Below are 15,674 nucleotides of genomic sequence, written 5' to 3'. Positions count from 1 at the left end.
CCACCAGGTCTAACCAGGGCTTTGTATGGCTGTAGCATAACTTCTACCCCCTTACATTAAGAACATAAGAAATAGGAGCAGGAGTCGGCCATTTGGCATCTCGAGCCTGCTCCGCCATTCAATAAAATCATGGCTGATCTGATCATGGATTCAGCTCCCTTCTCTGCCTGCTTCCCATAACCCTTTACTCCCTTATCGCTCAAAAATCTGTCTATCTCTGCCTTAAATATATTCAATAACCCAGCCTCCACAGCTCTCTGCGCCAAAGAATTCAACAGATTTATAACCCTCAGAGAAGAAATTTCTCCTCATCTCAGTTTTAAATGGACGGCCCCTTATTTTAAGACTATGTCCCCTAGTTTTAGTTTCCCCTATGAGTGGAAATATTCTCTCTGCATCCACCTTGTCGAGCCCCCTCAATAAGATCACCTCTCATTCTTCTGAACTCCAATGTGTATAGGCCCAACCTACTCAACCTAGTGGTTACATTTGTTGTAATCTACCAAAATTCCCTGGATTCTGGGGAGGTCTCAGCAGATTGGAAAACCGCAAATGTAACGCCCCTATTTAAAAAAGGAGCCAGACAAAAAGCAGGAAACTATAGACCAGTTAGCCTAACATCTATCGTTGGGAAAATGCTGGAGTCCATTATTAAGGAAGCAGTAGCAGGACATTTGGAAAAGCATGATTCAATCAAGCAGTCAGCATGGTTTTATGAAAGGGAAATCATGTTTGGCAAATTTGCTGGAATTCTTTTGAGGTTTTAACGAGCAGGGTAGATAAGGGGGAACCAGTGGATATGGTGTATTTGGATTTCCAGAAAGCATTCAATAAGGTGCCACATTGTTAACTAACAGAAAACAGAGGGGGTGGGATAAATGAGTCAATTTCCGGTTGGCAAACAGTGACTAGTGGGGTGCTGCAGGGATCGGTGCTGGGTCCTCAACTATTTACAATCTATATTAATGACTTGGATGAAGGGACTGAGTTTGCTGATGATACAAAGATGGGTGGGAAAGCAAATTGTGAGGAGGACACAAAAAATCTGCAAAGGGATATGGACAGGCTAAGTGAATGGGCAAAAATTTTGCAGATGGAGTATAATGTAGGAAAATGTGAAGTTATCCACTTTGGCAGAGATAATAGAAAAGCAAATTATAATTTAAATGGAGAAAAATTGCAAAGTGCTGAAGTACAGAGAGACCTGGGGGTCCTTGTGCAGGAAACACAAAAAGTTAGTATGTGGGTGCAGCAAGTAATCAGGAAGGCAAATTAAATGTTGTTCTTTATTGCAATGGGGATAGAGTATAAAAACTGAGAAGTCCTGCTACAACTGTACAGGGTATTGATGAGGCCACACCTGGAGTGCTGCGTACAGTTTTGTTCTCTGTATTTGAGGAAGGGTTTACTTGCATTGGAGGCTGTTCAGAGAAGATTCACTAGGTTGATTCCGGAGATGAGGGGATTGACTTATGAGGATAGGTTGAGCCTATACTCATCAGAGTTCAGAAGAATGAAAAGTGGTCTTATCAAAACATATAAGATAATGAGGGGGCTCGACAAGGTGGATGCAGGGAGGATATTTCCATTCATCGGGGAAACTAAAACCAGGAGACACAGTCTTAGAATAAGGGGCTGCCTAGTTAAAACTGAGATGAGGAGTAATTTCTTCTCTCAGAGGGTTGTAAATCTATGGGATTTTCTGCCCCAGAGAGCTGTGGAGGCTGGCTCATTGAATATATTTAAGGCAGAGATAGGCAGATTTTTGAGCCATAAGGGAGCGAAGGGTTATGGGGAGCAGGCGGGGAAGTGGAGCTGAGTCCATGATCAGATCAGCCATGATCATATTGAATGGCGGAGCAGGCTCAAGGGGCCAAATGGCCTACTCCTGCTCCTATTTCTTATGTTCTTATGTTCTTATCCTCATAAGTCAACCCCCTCATCTCCGGAATCAACCTAGTAAACCTTCTCTGAACAGCTCCAATGCAAGTATATCCTTCCTTAAATATGGAGACCAAAACTGTACGCAGTACTCCAGATGTGGCCTCATCAATACCCTGTACAGTTGTAGCAGAACTTCTATGCTTTTATATTCTATTCCCCTTGCAATAAAGGCCAACATTCCATTTGCCTTCCTGATTACTTGCTGTATTCTAGTTCTCTAGATATAAAGGCCAGCATTCCATCACCCTTTTTGATTATTTTCTGTATCTGTCCATGACATTTTACTGATCTATGTAAATGGAATCCAAAGTCTCTTTGAACCTCCACTGCTTCTAGTTTTTCACCGTTTAGAAAGTACCCTGTTCTATCCTTTTTCGATCCAAAGTGAATGATCTCACATTTGCTTACATTGAAATCCATTTGCCACAATTTTGCCCATTCACTTAATCGATTAATATTTCTTTAATTTCTTGTAATTTTAGGCTTCCATCTTCACTGTCTACAATGCCGCCTCTCTTTTTGACATCAGCAAACTTGGATATGTGGCTCTCTATCCCATCATCTAAGTGGTTAAAAAATACGGTGAATAGTTGAGGCCCCAACACAGATCCCTGCAGGACACCACGAGACACACCCTGCCAATTAGAGTACCTGCCCATTATCCCTACTCTCCGGGCTGGATTTTCTGGTCCTTTCTGCTCTGGGCCTCTGGACTCGTAATCTAGAGGCCTGGACTAATGATCCCAAGACACGAGTTCAAATCCCACCACGGCAGCTGGGGAATTTAAATTCAGTTAATTAAATAAATCTGGAATAGAAAGCTGGTAGCAGTAATGTTGACCATGAAACTACCAGATTGTCGTAAAAACCCATCTGTTTCACTATTGTCCTTTAGGGAAGGAAATCTGCCGTCCTTACCTGTATGAATCCAGACCCACAGCGATGTGGTTGACTTTAACTGCCCTCTGGAATGGCCCAGTGAGTCACTCAGTTGTACACAACCGCTACGAAACTCAAGAATAATAAAACTGGACAGACCACCTGGCATCGACCTCCGCACCAGCTACAGACACCATAAAGGCACACCCAGCCCAGTCGACCCTGCAAAGTCCTTCTCACCAACATCTGGGGTACAAAAATTGGGAGAGCTGTCCCACAGACTAGTCAAGCAACAGCCTGACATAGTCACACTCACAGAATCATACCTTTCGGCCAACATCCCAGACTCCTCCACCACGATCCCTGGGTATGTCCTGTCCCATCGGCAGGACAGACCCACCAGGGGTTGTGGCACAGTGGTATACAGTCGGGAAGGAGTGGCCTTGGGAGTCCTCAACATTGACTCCGGACCCATGAAGTCTCATGGCTTCAGGTCAAGCATGGGCAAGGAAACCTCCTACTGATGACCACCTACCTACCGCCCTCCCTCAGCTGGTGAATCAGTACTCCTCCATGTTGAACACCACTTGGAAGAAGCACTGAGGGTAGCAAGGGCACAGAATGTACTCTAGGTGGGGTATTCCAATGTCCATCACCACGAGTGGCTCGGAGGCACCACTACTGACCGAGCTGGCTGAGTCCTGAAGGGCATCGTTGCCAGACTGGGCCTGCGGCAGGTGGTGAGAGAACCAACACGAGGGAAAAACCTACTTGACCATGTCCACACCAACCTACTTGTCGCAGAAGCATCTGTCCATGACAGCATTGGTAGTAATGAACACCGCACAGCCATTGTGGAGATGAAGTCCCGCCTTCACACTGAGGACACCCTCCATCGTGTTGTGTGGCACTACCACCGTGCTAAATGGGATAGATTCAGAACAGATCTAGCAGCTCAAAAGTGGGTATCCATGAGGCGCTGTGGGCCATCAGCAGCAGCAGAATTGTATTCCACCACAATCTGTAACCTCATGGCCCAGCATATCCCTCACTCTACCATTACCATCAAGCCTAGGGACCAGCCCTGGTTCAATGAAGAGTGCAGAAAGAGCATGCCAGGAGCAGCACCAGGTGTACCTGAAAATGAGGTGCCAACCTGGGGAAGCTGCAACACAGGACTACATGCATGCTAAACAGAGGAAGCAGCTATAGACAGGGCTAAGCGATTCCACAATAAACAAATCAGATCAAAGCTCTGCAGTCCTGCCACATCCAGTCGTAGACCATTAAACAACTAACACGAGGAGGAGGCTCCATGAATATCCCCATCCTCAATGATGGCGGAGCCCAGCACGTGAGTACAAAGGACAAGGCTGAAGCGTTTACAATGATCTTCAGCTAGAAGTGCCGAGTGGATGAAGTTGTATGGTCAGCAGTTTAGTAGGGCTAGGGTCGAGGGAGCAGAATGTGGGTCTCATGGACATGATGAGCACAGAGAGGTCATGAGGGGAGATCGGAGAGAAACTGGAGAAAGATGCAAGGTCAGGGCTAGGGCAGAGGGAAACCTTCGAGGAGGTTATCTCACAGCCCACATACACAGCAGCAAAATGCAGTTTTTGCATTCTAATCCCACACGTCTCCCCCACCCCTCCCAAAAACACAGGGCAGGTCCAGCATCTGAACATAAAGTTGTGAATGTGCATTCGATATAACATAATGTGATGTGTTGTTGGTTGTGTTGTTGGTGGAGCTCTGCAATCGTTCCTGGTGTAAAAGTGGCAATCTCCAGATCAGTAACAGCGTCACTCGCCTATTGCATTGCTGCTGCTGGACTCACAATACAATAACTTACACTGAAGTATTTTACTCCAAGTTACACCCTGATTTAGGAATCCAGGAATCAGCCGCAATTAAACTTCTGGCTTTACACATTTTGGGCCAAACATAGCCACAACTCTCAATTAACAAAGTGCCAAAGTGCCGATGGACTTCAGGTTTCTAGGGGCAATGGAGACTCAGCCAGCTGTGCAACTCCTCAACTCTCAAACCGTGTGGACGAGCGAGTCAAACCAGCAGCTACTTCAGTGCTCTAATCAACTGGCTGAGCCACACCACGATAAGGATTCCGGGCTTTAGCCAAACCAAGGTAAGGAGTCTTACAACTGGCTTGCATCAACCCAGGCTCGGGAGAAGACGATATCCCAGCACTCCTGCTCCTGATTGTTAGTGAGGTGGAGATAATGGGCAGCATATTGCAACCCACCACCACCAGGGTGGGTCAGTAAGCAGTCAATGCCTTCTCAGAACGGACAAAACTGGCAGAAAACCAAAACATTATATAACCACAGCTGTGCTCTTTGACAGCGCCTTTCACGATCTTGGGATGTCCCCAAGCACTTGAAAACCAACAAAGTACTTTTGAAGCACGGTCACTGTTGTAACGCAGGAAACTCAGCATGCAACTTGTGCACAGCAAGCTCCCACAAACAACAATGTGATAATGACCAGATAATGTGAAAGATGGCCTTTGACAGTACAGCATTCCCTCAGTGCTGCACTGGGATTGTCAGCCTAGATTTTGTGTCTCTGGAGTGGGACTTGAATCCACAACTTTCTCACTCAGAGCCAAGAGTGCTGCCCACTGAGCCACGTCCTACGTGCTTGCCAACATTGGGGTGGACAGATTCAGATTCGAGTGCGACGCTTTCTGTGAATGAAGAGCCTAGCTAGCCTCACATGTAAAGGACAAGTTCGGTGGGGTCCCAAAGTTTGCCAGGTGCCCAGAAATGAGGCAATGCCGTCAGGGGAAGAAAACAAACTGGCAATCTAACAAAAACCAAGTAGTTGTATAACCTCAGCTGGGCAAATCTCACCAGTCTCTGACAAGTTGACACACCCGTGTTTTCAGATCTTGCTTTGTGAACACCATGCTCAGCGATTTCTCCCTTTGCTGCATGTTATAACCCTGCTTCTAATTGGCATTTATATTTCCCCACAGCCTCCATCAGCAGCATTCTCTTTTAATGCTGCCAGTTCTCAACTTATTTTATTTGAAACAGCTGGCTCGGTGTAAATGATGTCCGAGGCCCAATATCAGGGCTACCTCGGGCCAACCAATCAGGTGATCGTTCCCTCCGCTCCCCTCCGCCCCACGGCCCCCCCCCCCCCCATCCGCCCCACGATGGGTTTGCCTGAATTTCTAGCCCATGGTCCCAGACTGGACGCACTGTATTAGAGCGGGCAGCTCAGGACTGTTGGGGGGGGGCGGGGGTTCCTGGCACCAAAAGACATACCATTACAACTCTCAACAATCTTCTTGTAGCACTGCAATATCTGGTTCTTTACACACACCTTATGACTAGAATTGCTGCTCTGCTCTTGCATTACGAAGCTAAGATTTATGGAGCTGTCCTGTTTGCGGACTGGGCAGGTCCATGGGAGCGCTGCTGAAACTTTGCAATTAAGCAGTACACACAGGTGGATGTGCACACATTGCAAACACGTGCATGTCAAACTAAAGACTGAATGTGTACACGTGGGGAACAGCAAGCTGGAGAAGAGATGCAGGTCTGTGGAAATGCGTTGTGATTCGGCTGCCAAGGCATGGGTCTGGTTTATGTTGGTGCTGAGTCACAACTCAGATCTCTCAGCTCTCTGCCCATCATCCAAACTCAGGCCTTCAAGTTGCTGTTAGAAACAGGATGCTGGAGTCTTCAAATCTCAGTCTTGACCGATATTCAGCTTCAACCATCCACCAATGGGTCCAAGCTAGTCTGTCTGAGGGCGCCTGAGAAAGGGAAGGCTACCAGTCTGAACATGGCACCAATACATAATTTAAACACTGCCCACAACTTAAAGACAGTCAACCAGTATTGCCTATCCATAGGCTAGGGTAAACCCCATCATTCCCTCAACTGAAGGGGATGACATGTTTGCCAGGAGCTACTGGTGAATGGGGAGGAATTACAGACATCAAATATAATACAATGAACATGTGACCTGAGTGCAAAGCAAATGCCTCAACCGTTTCTATGTTATCCTGCAGGACCTTTCCTTTGTCAACTAATTTTCAAATTTACACATATAAGCTTGACATTCCCATTTAACAGTCAACAGCCCTCCGCCATCTCTCCCGCCCGATGGGGGAACAAGTGGACCCCTGCAGAATTCAGAACCAGTATTTTAGACCCGGTCAATAACTAAAGGTTGGATCCCTTGAGGATTTATCCCCACTCAGCCTCAGCAAGCTGGGTGCACTGACATCATGCCTACACACAGTGGACCATTGGGCACTGCCATAGTGCACTGACATCATAAGGAAAGATATACACATTAAGCAGCAGGCCACTTAATAGTGTAGATGAACAAAGGGACCTTGGAGTGCTTGTCCACAGATCCCTGAAAGTAGCAGGCCAGGTGGATAAAGTGGTTAAGAAGGCATACGGAATGCTTGCCTTTTTTGGTCGAGGCATAGAATATAAGAGCAGGGATGTTATGCTTAAATTGTATAATACTTTGGTTAGGCCACAGCTGGAGTACTGCGTGCAGTTCTGGTCGACATATTATAGGAAGGATGTGATTGCACTAGAGAGGGTGCAGAGGAGATTTACTAGGATGCTGCCTGGAATGGAGAATCTTAGTTAAGATTGGATAGGCTGGGTTTGTTCTCATTGGAACAGAGAAGGTTAAGAGGAGACCTTTTTGAAGTGTACAAAATATTGAGGGGCCTGGATATAGTGGATAGTAAGAGCCTATTTCCATTGGTGGAAGGGTCTATTACGAGGAGTCATAGTTTTAAGGTTTAAGGTGGAAGGTTTAGAGGAGATTGGGGGGAGCGGGGGGGGCTTCTTTACGCAGAGGGTTGTGGGGATCTGGAACTCGCTGCCTGGAAGAGTGGTGGATGCAGAAACCCTCACCACTTTTAAGAGATGGTTGGATGGGCACTTAAAGTGCCGTAACCTGCAGGGTTATGGACCCAAAGCTCGTAATTGGGATTAGACTGGATGGCCTTTTGTTGGACAGGTATAATGCTAAGTACTGCAGGGAATCGAATATGGCCAGGGTGATCTCCTGGACTAGTTTTAATCGCCTGGATGGGTCGGAGAGGAATTTTTTCAGAATTTTTCTCCTAAAATTGGCCTGGGCTTTTATCTGGTTTTTGCCTCTCCCAGGACATCATATGGCTCCGGTTTGGGTGGAGTGTAGGATGTTTCAGTATAAGGGGTGTCGCAGTTGTATGAGGCGGACTGGTTGGGCTGGGTGCTCTGCCTTTCATTTTTCATAGGTTTATATGTAACCTTTAGGATTGCTGACCAAAGGCCGTGCGGCTCTTTGTCAGCTGGCGTGGACACGATGGGCCGAAATGGCCTCCTCCTGCGCTGTAAATTTCTATTTTTCCATGTTTCTATCACGCCTATAGACAATGGACCATTGGGCACTGACATCACACCTACAAAAAACGGACCATTGGACACTGACATTGTGCACTGACATCACACCTAGACAATGGACCATTGGGCAATGCCACTGTGCACTGACATCACGCCTACAGACAATGGACCATTGGGCACTGACATCACGCCTACAGACAATGGACCATTGGACACTGACATTGTGCACTGACATCACACCTAGACAATGGACCATTGGGCAATGCCACTGTGCACTGACATCACGCCTACAGACAATGGACCATTGGGCACTGACATCACGCCTACAGACAATGGACCATTGGGCACTGACATCACGCCGACACACAATGGGCCACTGGGCACTGACATCACGCCTATAGACCATGGACCATTGGACACTGACATTACACCTAGACAATGGACCATTGGGCACTGCCACTGTGCACTGACATCACGCCTACAGACTTTGGACCATTGGGCACTGCTATTGTGCACTGACATCACGCCTACAGACAATGGACCATTGGGCACTGACATCACGCCTGCAAACAATGGACCATTGGACACTGACATCATGCCTACAGACAGTGGGGAGGTGGGCACTGATATCACACCTACAGACCGTGGACCATTGGACACTAACATCACGCCTGCAGACCCATGGCACCTTTGTTCCAGCTCTTCCAATGACTGCTATACCGGGACAATAGTTCAAAACATGCATCAAATATTTACAAAAATTATTCAACTCTATATCGTAGTTTTCATTTAAATAATAGCAGATATTGGTCAAGCTTCTCGACACAGTCCAGAATGGCTTTACTGCAGTTGACCTTTGATCTCGGTCAGCACCACATATGTTCCTGTCTGCATCAATAGCAGGAGTGTGAACTGCTCACTGGAGGGGGGGATGGATCTGCTCACCGGACACTGGGGAGGTGGGATCGGGTCACTGGACACGGGGGAGGTGTGGGGGATCGGGTCACTGGACATTGGGGAGGTGGGATCGGGTCACTGGACACGGGGGAGGTGTGTGGGATCGGGTCACTGGACACGGGGGAGGTGTGGGTGATCGGGTCATTGGACATGTGAGGGAGGGGGTGAAAATCTGGTCACTGGACTCGTGGGGGCAAGGGGATTGGGTCACTGGACATGTCGAGGGGGGAGGGGAGGGAGATCGGGTCACTGGACATGGTGGGGGGGCGGAATTGGGTTAGTGGGGGGGGGGATCGTGTAACTGGAGAGGTAGGATCGGGTCATTGGGGATGGGTGGGTTGGTTGGATCGGGTCACTGGGGGGTGGATGAGGACACGGGGAGTGGATCAGGTCACGGGGGGGGGGTGATGGATCAGGACACGGGGGGGGGATCGGGTCACTGGGGGGGGGGGTGAGATCGGGTCACTGGGGGTTTGGGATCAAGTCAGCGGCAAAACTTGAAGTTTGCCCTTCAGGAGTGAATTTAATGAACAGCTTTCCCCCACTACTGTTGCTGCCAATTCTCCTCCTCTTACGAGGTGGTTGAAATGTCTTCAGTCACAACCTCTCCGCACCCAACTGACCACCTCGCAGATTGGCTGCGTTTTCAACTCAGCACCTTCGAAACTTCCAGTTTTCTGTCTAATTCTGAGCTGACCATTTGGCATCCCCGTTAAGAACCGGTAAAATTCCTTTAGTTAAGGAGAGTGAGCCTGACCGACAACCATTCCTGTGATTCAAACTCACATCCTTCTTGAAATGGAGTCTAGTGGTTAAAATGCTTCAGTTAATGGGTCACTATGGGTCTTTTGGAGTTATGCAAGCACAGTTACTCAAATGTAAATAAAGGCAATTGCTCCAAGAGCTAAGCAGAGGTGGATAAGATAACACACCGTCAAACATCCCATCAGACTTTGCTCGAAGGCTCTCTGGAACGCCCGAGGGTCTTCACACCAGTCGAGGAGTTCTTGGGCTGCTGTCTGGAAACTGGCGGCACTCTGTAGGTGCTGTAAAAGGAGGAAAGATGTCAGAATGATCAGGGCAAGTAACAGCATTCATTGTACGCAAGTATTGATATGAGTCACATTTGGGATAAGGTTGGGAGGGCACAGTCTTTATTCACTGTCAGTGTCCCAACACAGTCAGTCATTGTTGGGACTGACATTGGCAGTGATTGTAGAGAATGGGTTCCTCTAGCTGGTTTTTATTCAGTAAATCTAATTGTATACACCCATCACATTCCAGATGTCCTACATTGTGCAAATAATACCAACAAATCACAATTGGAAAATCTTTAAAAAGATATGCAAAATATAAATGGGATTACATCCGGCTGTTAATCTAACAGAATCATAGAATCTTACAGAACAGGAGGCCATTCGTTCCATCATGCCTTTGAAAGAGTCGTCCAATTAACATAAGAAACATAAGAAATAGGTGCATTTGGCCCCTTGATCCTGCTCCGCCATTTAATAAGATCATGGCTGATCTGATCACGGACTCAGCTCCACTTCCCTGCCCGCTCCACATAACCCTTTACTCCCTTATCGCTCAAAAATTTGTCTCTTCGCCTCAAATATATTCAATGACCCAGCCTCCACAGCTCTCTGGGGCAGAAGAAATTCCTCCTCATCTCAGTTTTAAATGGGCGACTCCTTATTCTGAAACTATGTTCCCTAGTTTTAGTTTTCCCCATGAGTGGAAATATCTTCTCTGCATCCACCTTGTCGAGTCTCCTCATTATCTTATATGTTTCAGTAAGATTACCTCTCATTCTTCTGAACTCCAATGAGTATAGTCCCAATCTACTCAACCTTTCTTCATAAGTCAAGTCCCTCGTCTCCAGAATCAACCTAGTGAACCTTCTCTGAACAGCCTCCAATGCAAGTATACCCTTCCTTAAATACGGAGACCAAAACTGCATGCAGTACTCGAGGTGTGGCCTCACCAATACCCAGTACAGTTGTAGCAGGACTTCTCTGCTTTTATACTCTATCCCCCTTGCAATAAAGGCAATTCCATTTGCCTTCCTGATTACTTGCTGTACCTGCATACTAACTTTTTCTGTTTCATGCACAAGGACCCCCAGGTCCCTCTGTACTGAAGCACTTTGCAATTTTTCTCCATATAAATTATAATCTGTTTTTCTATTTTTTCGGCCAAAGTGGATAACCTCACACTTTCCCACATTATACTCCATCTGCCAAATTTTTGCCCACTCACTTAGCCTGTCTATATCACTTTGCAGATTTTTTGTGTCCTCCTCACAACTTGCTTTCCCACCCATCCTTGTATTATCAGCAAACTTGGCTACATTACACTCGGTCCCTTCATCCAAGTTATTAATATAGATTGTAAATAGTTAATGCTCTTGTACCAATCCCTGCGGCACCCCACTAGTTACTGCTTGCCAACCGGAAAATGACCCATTTTCCAACTCTCTGTTTTCTGTTAGTTAACCAATCCTCTATCCATGCGAATATATTACCCCCAACCCAGTGAGCTTTTATCTTGTGCAGTAATCTTTTATGCGTTACCTTTTCGAATGCCTTCTGGAAATCCAAATACACCACATCCACTGGTTCCCCCTTATCCACCCTGCTCATTACATCCTCGAAGAAATCCAGCATGTCAAACATGATTTCCCTTTTATAAAACCATGCTGACTGCTTGATTGAATTATGCTTTTTCAAATATCCTGCTACTGCTTCCTTAATAATGGACTCCAGCATTTTCCCAACGACAGATGTTAGGCTAACCGGTCTATATTTTTCTGCTTTCTGTCTGCCTCCTTTTTAAAATAGGGGAGATACATTTGCGGTTTTCAAATCCGCTGGGTCCTCCCCAGAATCCAGGGTATTTTGGTAGATTACAACCAATGCATCCACTATCTCTGCAGCCACTTCTTTTAGGACCCTAGGATGCAAGCCATCAGGTCCAGGGGTCCGCCTTTAATCCCATTATTTTACCGAGTACTACTCCATTAGTGATAGTGATTGTATTAAATTCTTCCCTCCCTTTCGCCCCTTGATTATCACCTATTGGAATGATTTTAATGTCTTCTACAGTGAAGACCGATACAACATATTTGTTCAATGTCTCTGCCATTTCCCTATTCTCCATTATTAATTCCCAAGTCTCATCCTCTCGGGGACCAACATTTACTTTAGCCACCCTTTTCCTTGTTATGTACCTGTAGAAACTCTTACTATCTGTTTTTAGTCATTCTTTGCTGGCTTTTAATTAGTTCCAGTCCCCCGCTCTTTCCCCATAATCCCTGCAAATGTTTTCTTTTTCAAGTATTTATCCAATACCCTTTTGAAAGTTATTATCGAATCTGCTTCCTCCGCGCTTTCAGGCAGTGCGTTCTAGATCATTATAACTCGCTGCGTGAAAAATTTCTCATCTCCGTTTCTTTTGCCAATTCTAAGTACTGACCCTCCTGCCAGTGGAAATTAAGGATGTCATAGCAGTGCATTTGGAAAGAGGTGACATGATAGGTCCAAGTCAGCATAGATTTGTGAAAGGGAAATCATGCTTGACAAATCTTCTGGAATTTTTTGAGGATGTTTCCAGTAGAGTGGACAAGGGAGAACCAGTTGATGTGGTGTATTTGGACTTTCAGAAGGCCTTTGACAAGGTCCCACACAAAAGATTAATGTGCGAAGTTAAAGCACATGGTATTGGGGGTAGTGTGCTGGCGTGGATTGAGAACTGGTTGGCAGACAGGAAGCAAAGAGTAGGAGTAAATGGGTACTTTTCAGAATGGCAGGCAGTGACTAGTGGGGTACTGCAAGATTCTGTGCTGGGGCCCCAGCTGTTTACATTGTACAGTGATGATTTAGACGAGGAGATTAAATGTAGTATCTCCAAATTTGCGGATGACACTAAGTTGGGTGGCAGTGTGAGTTGCGAGGAGGATGCTATGAGGCTGCAGAGTGACTTGGATAGGTTAGGTGAGTGGGCAAATGCATGTCAGATGAAGTATAATGTGGATGAATGTGAGGTTATCCACTTTGGTGGTAAAAACAGGAAGACAGAATATTATCTGAATGGTGACAGATTAGGAAAAGGGAAGGTGCAACGAGACCTGGGTGTCATGGTACATCAGTCATTGAAGGTTGGCATGCAGGTACAGCAGGCGGTTAAGAAAACAAATGGCATGTTGGCCTCCATAGCGAGGGGATTTGAGTACAGGGGCAGGGAGGTGTTACTACAGTTGCACAGGGCCTTGGTGCCACACCTGGAGTATTGTGTACAGTTTTGGTCTCCTAACTTGAGGAAGAACATTCTTGCTATTGAGAGAGTGCAGCGAAGGTTCACCAGACTGATTCCCGGGATGGCGGGACTGACATATCAAGAAAGACTGGATCAACTGGGCTTGTATTCACTGGAGTTCAGAAGAATGAGAGGGGATCTCATAGAAACGTTTAAAATTCTGATGGGTTTAGACAGGTTAGATGCAGGAAGAATGTTCCCAATGTTGGTGAAGTCCAGAACCAGGGGTCACAGTCTAAGGATAAGGGGTAAGCCATTTAGGACCGAGATGAGGAGAAACTTCTTCACCCAGAGAGTGGTGAACCTGTGGAATTCTCTGCCACAGAAAGTTGTTGAGGCCAATTCACTAAATATATTCAAAAAGGAGTTAGATGTAGTCCTTACTACTAGGGGGATCAAGGGGTATGGCAAGAAAGCAGGAATGGGGTACTGAAGTTGCATGAACTCATTGAATGGCGGTGCAGGCTCGAAGGGCCGAATGGCCTACTCCTACACATATTTTCTATGTTTCTATGTTTCCCTATCTTTATGCAGAGTGAGGTGGAGCATTGAATCAGCATGGAAGATCGAGAAGAGCATTGATACGATGACACAGCCCTGCTTGACCCCAGTCCGGATGTGGATTGGGTCTGTGGTGGATCCGTTGGTCAGGATCACGGCTTGCATGTCATTGTGGAGCAGGCGGAGGATGGCGACAAACTTTTGGAGGCAGCTGAAATGGAGGACACTCCATAGTCCCTCGCGGTTGACAGTGTCAAAGGACTGCTGTTCTTGATCTTCCGCGCTGCAATGCTGGAGTGTAACTAAACTATCGACCCAATGAGAACCTGTTCAACCTTCATCGCCTCCAGGCTAGATCCAAGGCTGTCCCATCCGCTGTTATCGAACTACAGTACGCGGACGACACTTGCATCTGTGCACATTCAGAGACCTAACTCCAAGCCATCGTCAACAATTTCACCGAGGTGCACGAAAGCATGGGCCTTATACTAAACATCCATAAGACAAAGCTGACCCCAACCTGACTCCACCAACCTGACCCCGCCACACAGCACTGCCCCCCGGTCATCAAAATCCACGGTACGGCCTTGGACGACGTGGACCACTTTCCATACCTCGGAGCCTACTATCAGCAAGGGCAGACATTGATGACGAGGTCCAACACCGCCTCCAGTGTGCCAGCGCAGCTTTCGGTCGCCTGAGGAAGAGAGTGGTTGAAGACCAGGACCTCAAATCTGGCACCAAGCTTATGGTCTACAGGGCAGTAGTGATACCTGCCCTCCTATATGGCTCAGAGATATGGACCATATACAGTAGACACCTCAAAGCAGCTGGAGAACATGCTGCCTCCGCAAGATCCTGCAAATCCACTGGGAGGATAGACACCAACGTCAGTGTTCTCACTCAGGCCAACATCCCTAGCATCGAAGCACTGACCACATTCGACCAGCTCATTGGGCAAGCCACATTGTCCGCATGCCCGACACGGGACTCCCAAATCAAGCGCTCTACTCAGAACTCCTAAATGGCAAGCGAGCACCAGGTGGGCAGAGGAAACGTTTCAAGAACACGCTCAAAGCCTCCTTAAGAAAGTGCAACATACCCACCGGCACCTGGGAATCCCTGGCCAAAGACCGCCCTAAGTGGAGGAAGTGCATCCGGGAGGGTGCTGAGCACCTCGAGTCTCATCGCCGAGAGCATGCAGAAATCAAGCGCAGGCAGCGGAAGGAGCGAGCGGCAAACCAGTCCCCCACCGCCCTTTCCTTCAACCACTGTCTGTCCCACCTGTGACAGAGACTGTAATTCCCGTATTGGACTGTACAGTCACCTGAGAACTCACTTTAGAGCTGAAGCTTTTAGATTTCGAGGGACTGCCTATGATGATGATCTTTATGCAGCAAGTTGTGATCTGGAATGCAGATTTAACAGTAACTTTTTAAAGGAAATTGGATAAATACTTGAAGGGGAACATTTACAGGGCTATGGGGAAAGGGGAGGAGTGTGGGCTTAACTGGATAGCTCTTTCACAGAATAGTGCAGGCATAATGGGACGAATGGCTTCCTTCTGTGCTGTAAGATTCTATGATTCTACAGTACCAAAACTCTTCATAATTTTGAACACCTCTGTTAAATCGCCCCTCCCCCCCCACCCCACTTCCCATCCTCTGCTCTAAGGAGAGCAACCCA

The 15,674-nt window shown here is 47.0% G+C and overlaps 1 protein-coding gene across 1 annotated transcript in view; it reads right to left on the bottom strand.

The window, feature by feature from the left end:
* Nucleotides 1-15,674, bottom strand: part of LOC139235052 (zinc finger MIZ domain-containing protein 1-like) — a 293,638-nt gene that overhangs the window by 192,128 nt on the left and 85,836 nt on the right. Inside the window, exon 3 of the mRNA XM_070866173.1 lies at nt 10,103-10,216. Within this exon, the coding sequence (XP_070722274.1) occupies nt 10,103-10,216 (114 nt within the window). The remainder of the gene's footprint in view (nt 1-10,102; nt 10,217-15,674) is intronic.

Source organism: Pristiophorus japonicus, chromosome 22, assembly GCF_044704955.1.
Source record: "Pristiophorus japonicus isolate sPriJap1 chromosome 22, sPriJap1.hap1, whole genome shotgun sequence".
Taxonomy (NCBI): domain Eukaryota; kingdom Metazoa; phylum Chordata; class Chondrichthyes; family Pristiophoridae; genus Pristiophorus; species Pristiophorus japonicus.
This window is presented reverse-complemented; position numbering and strand designations above follow the sequence as displayed.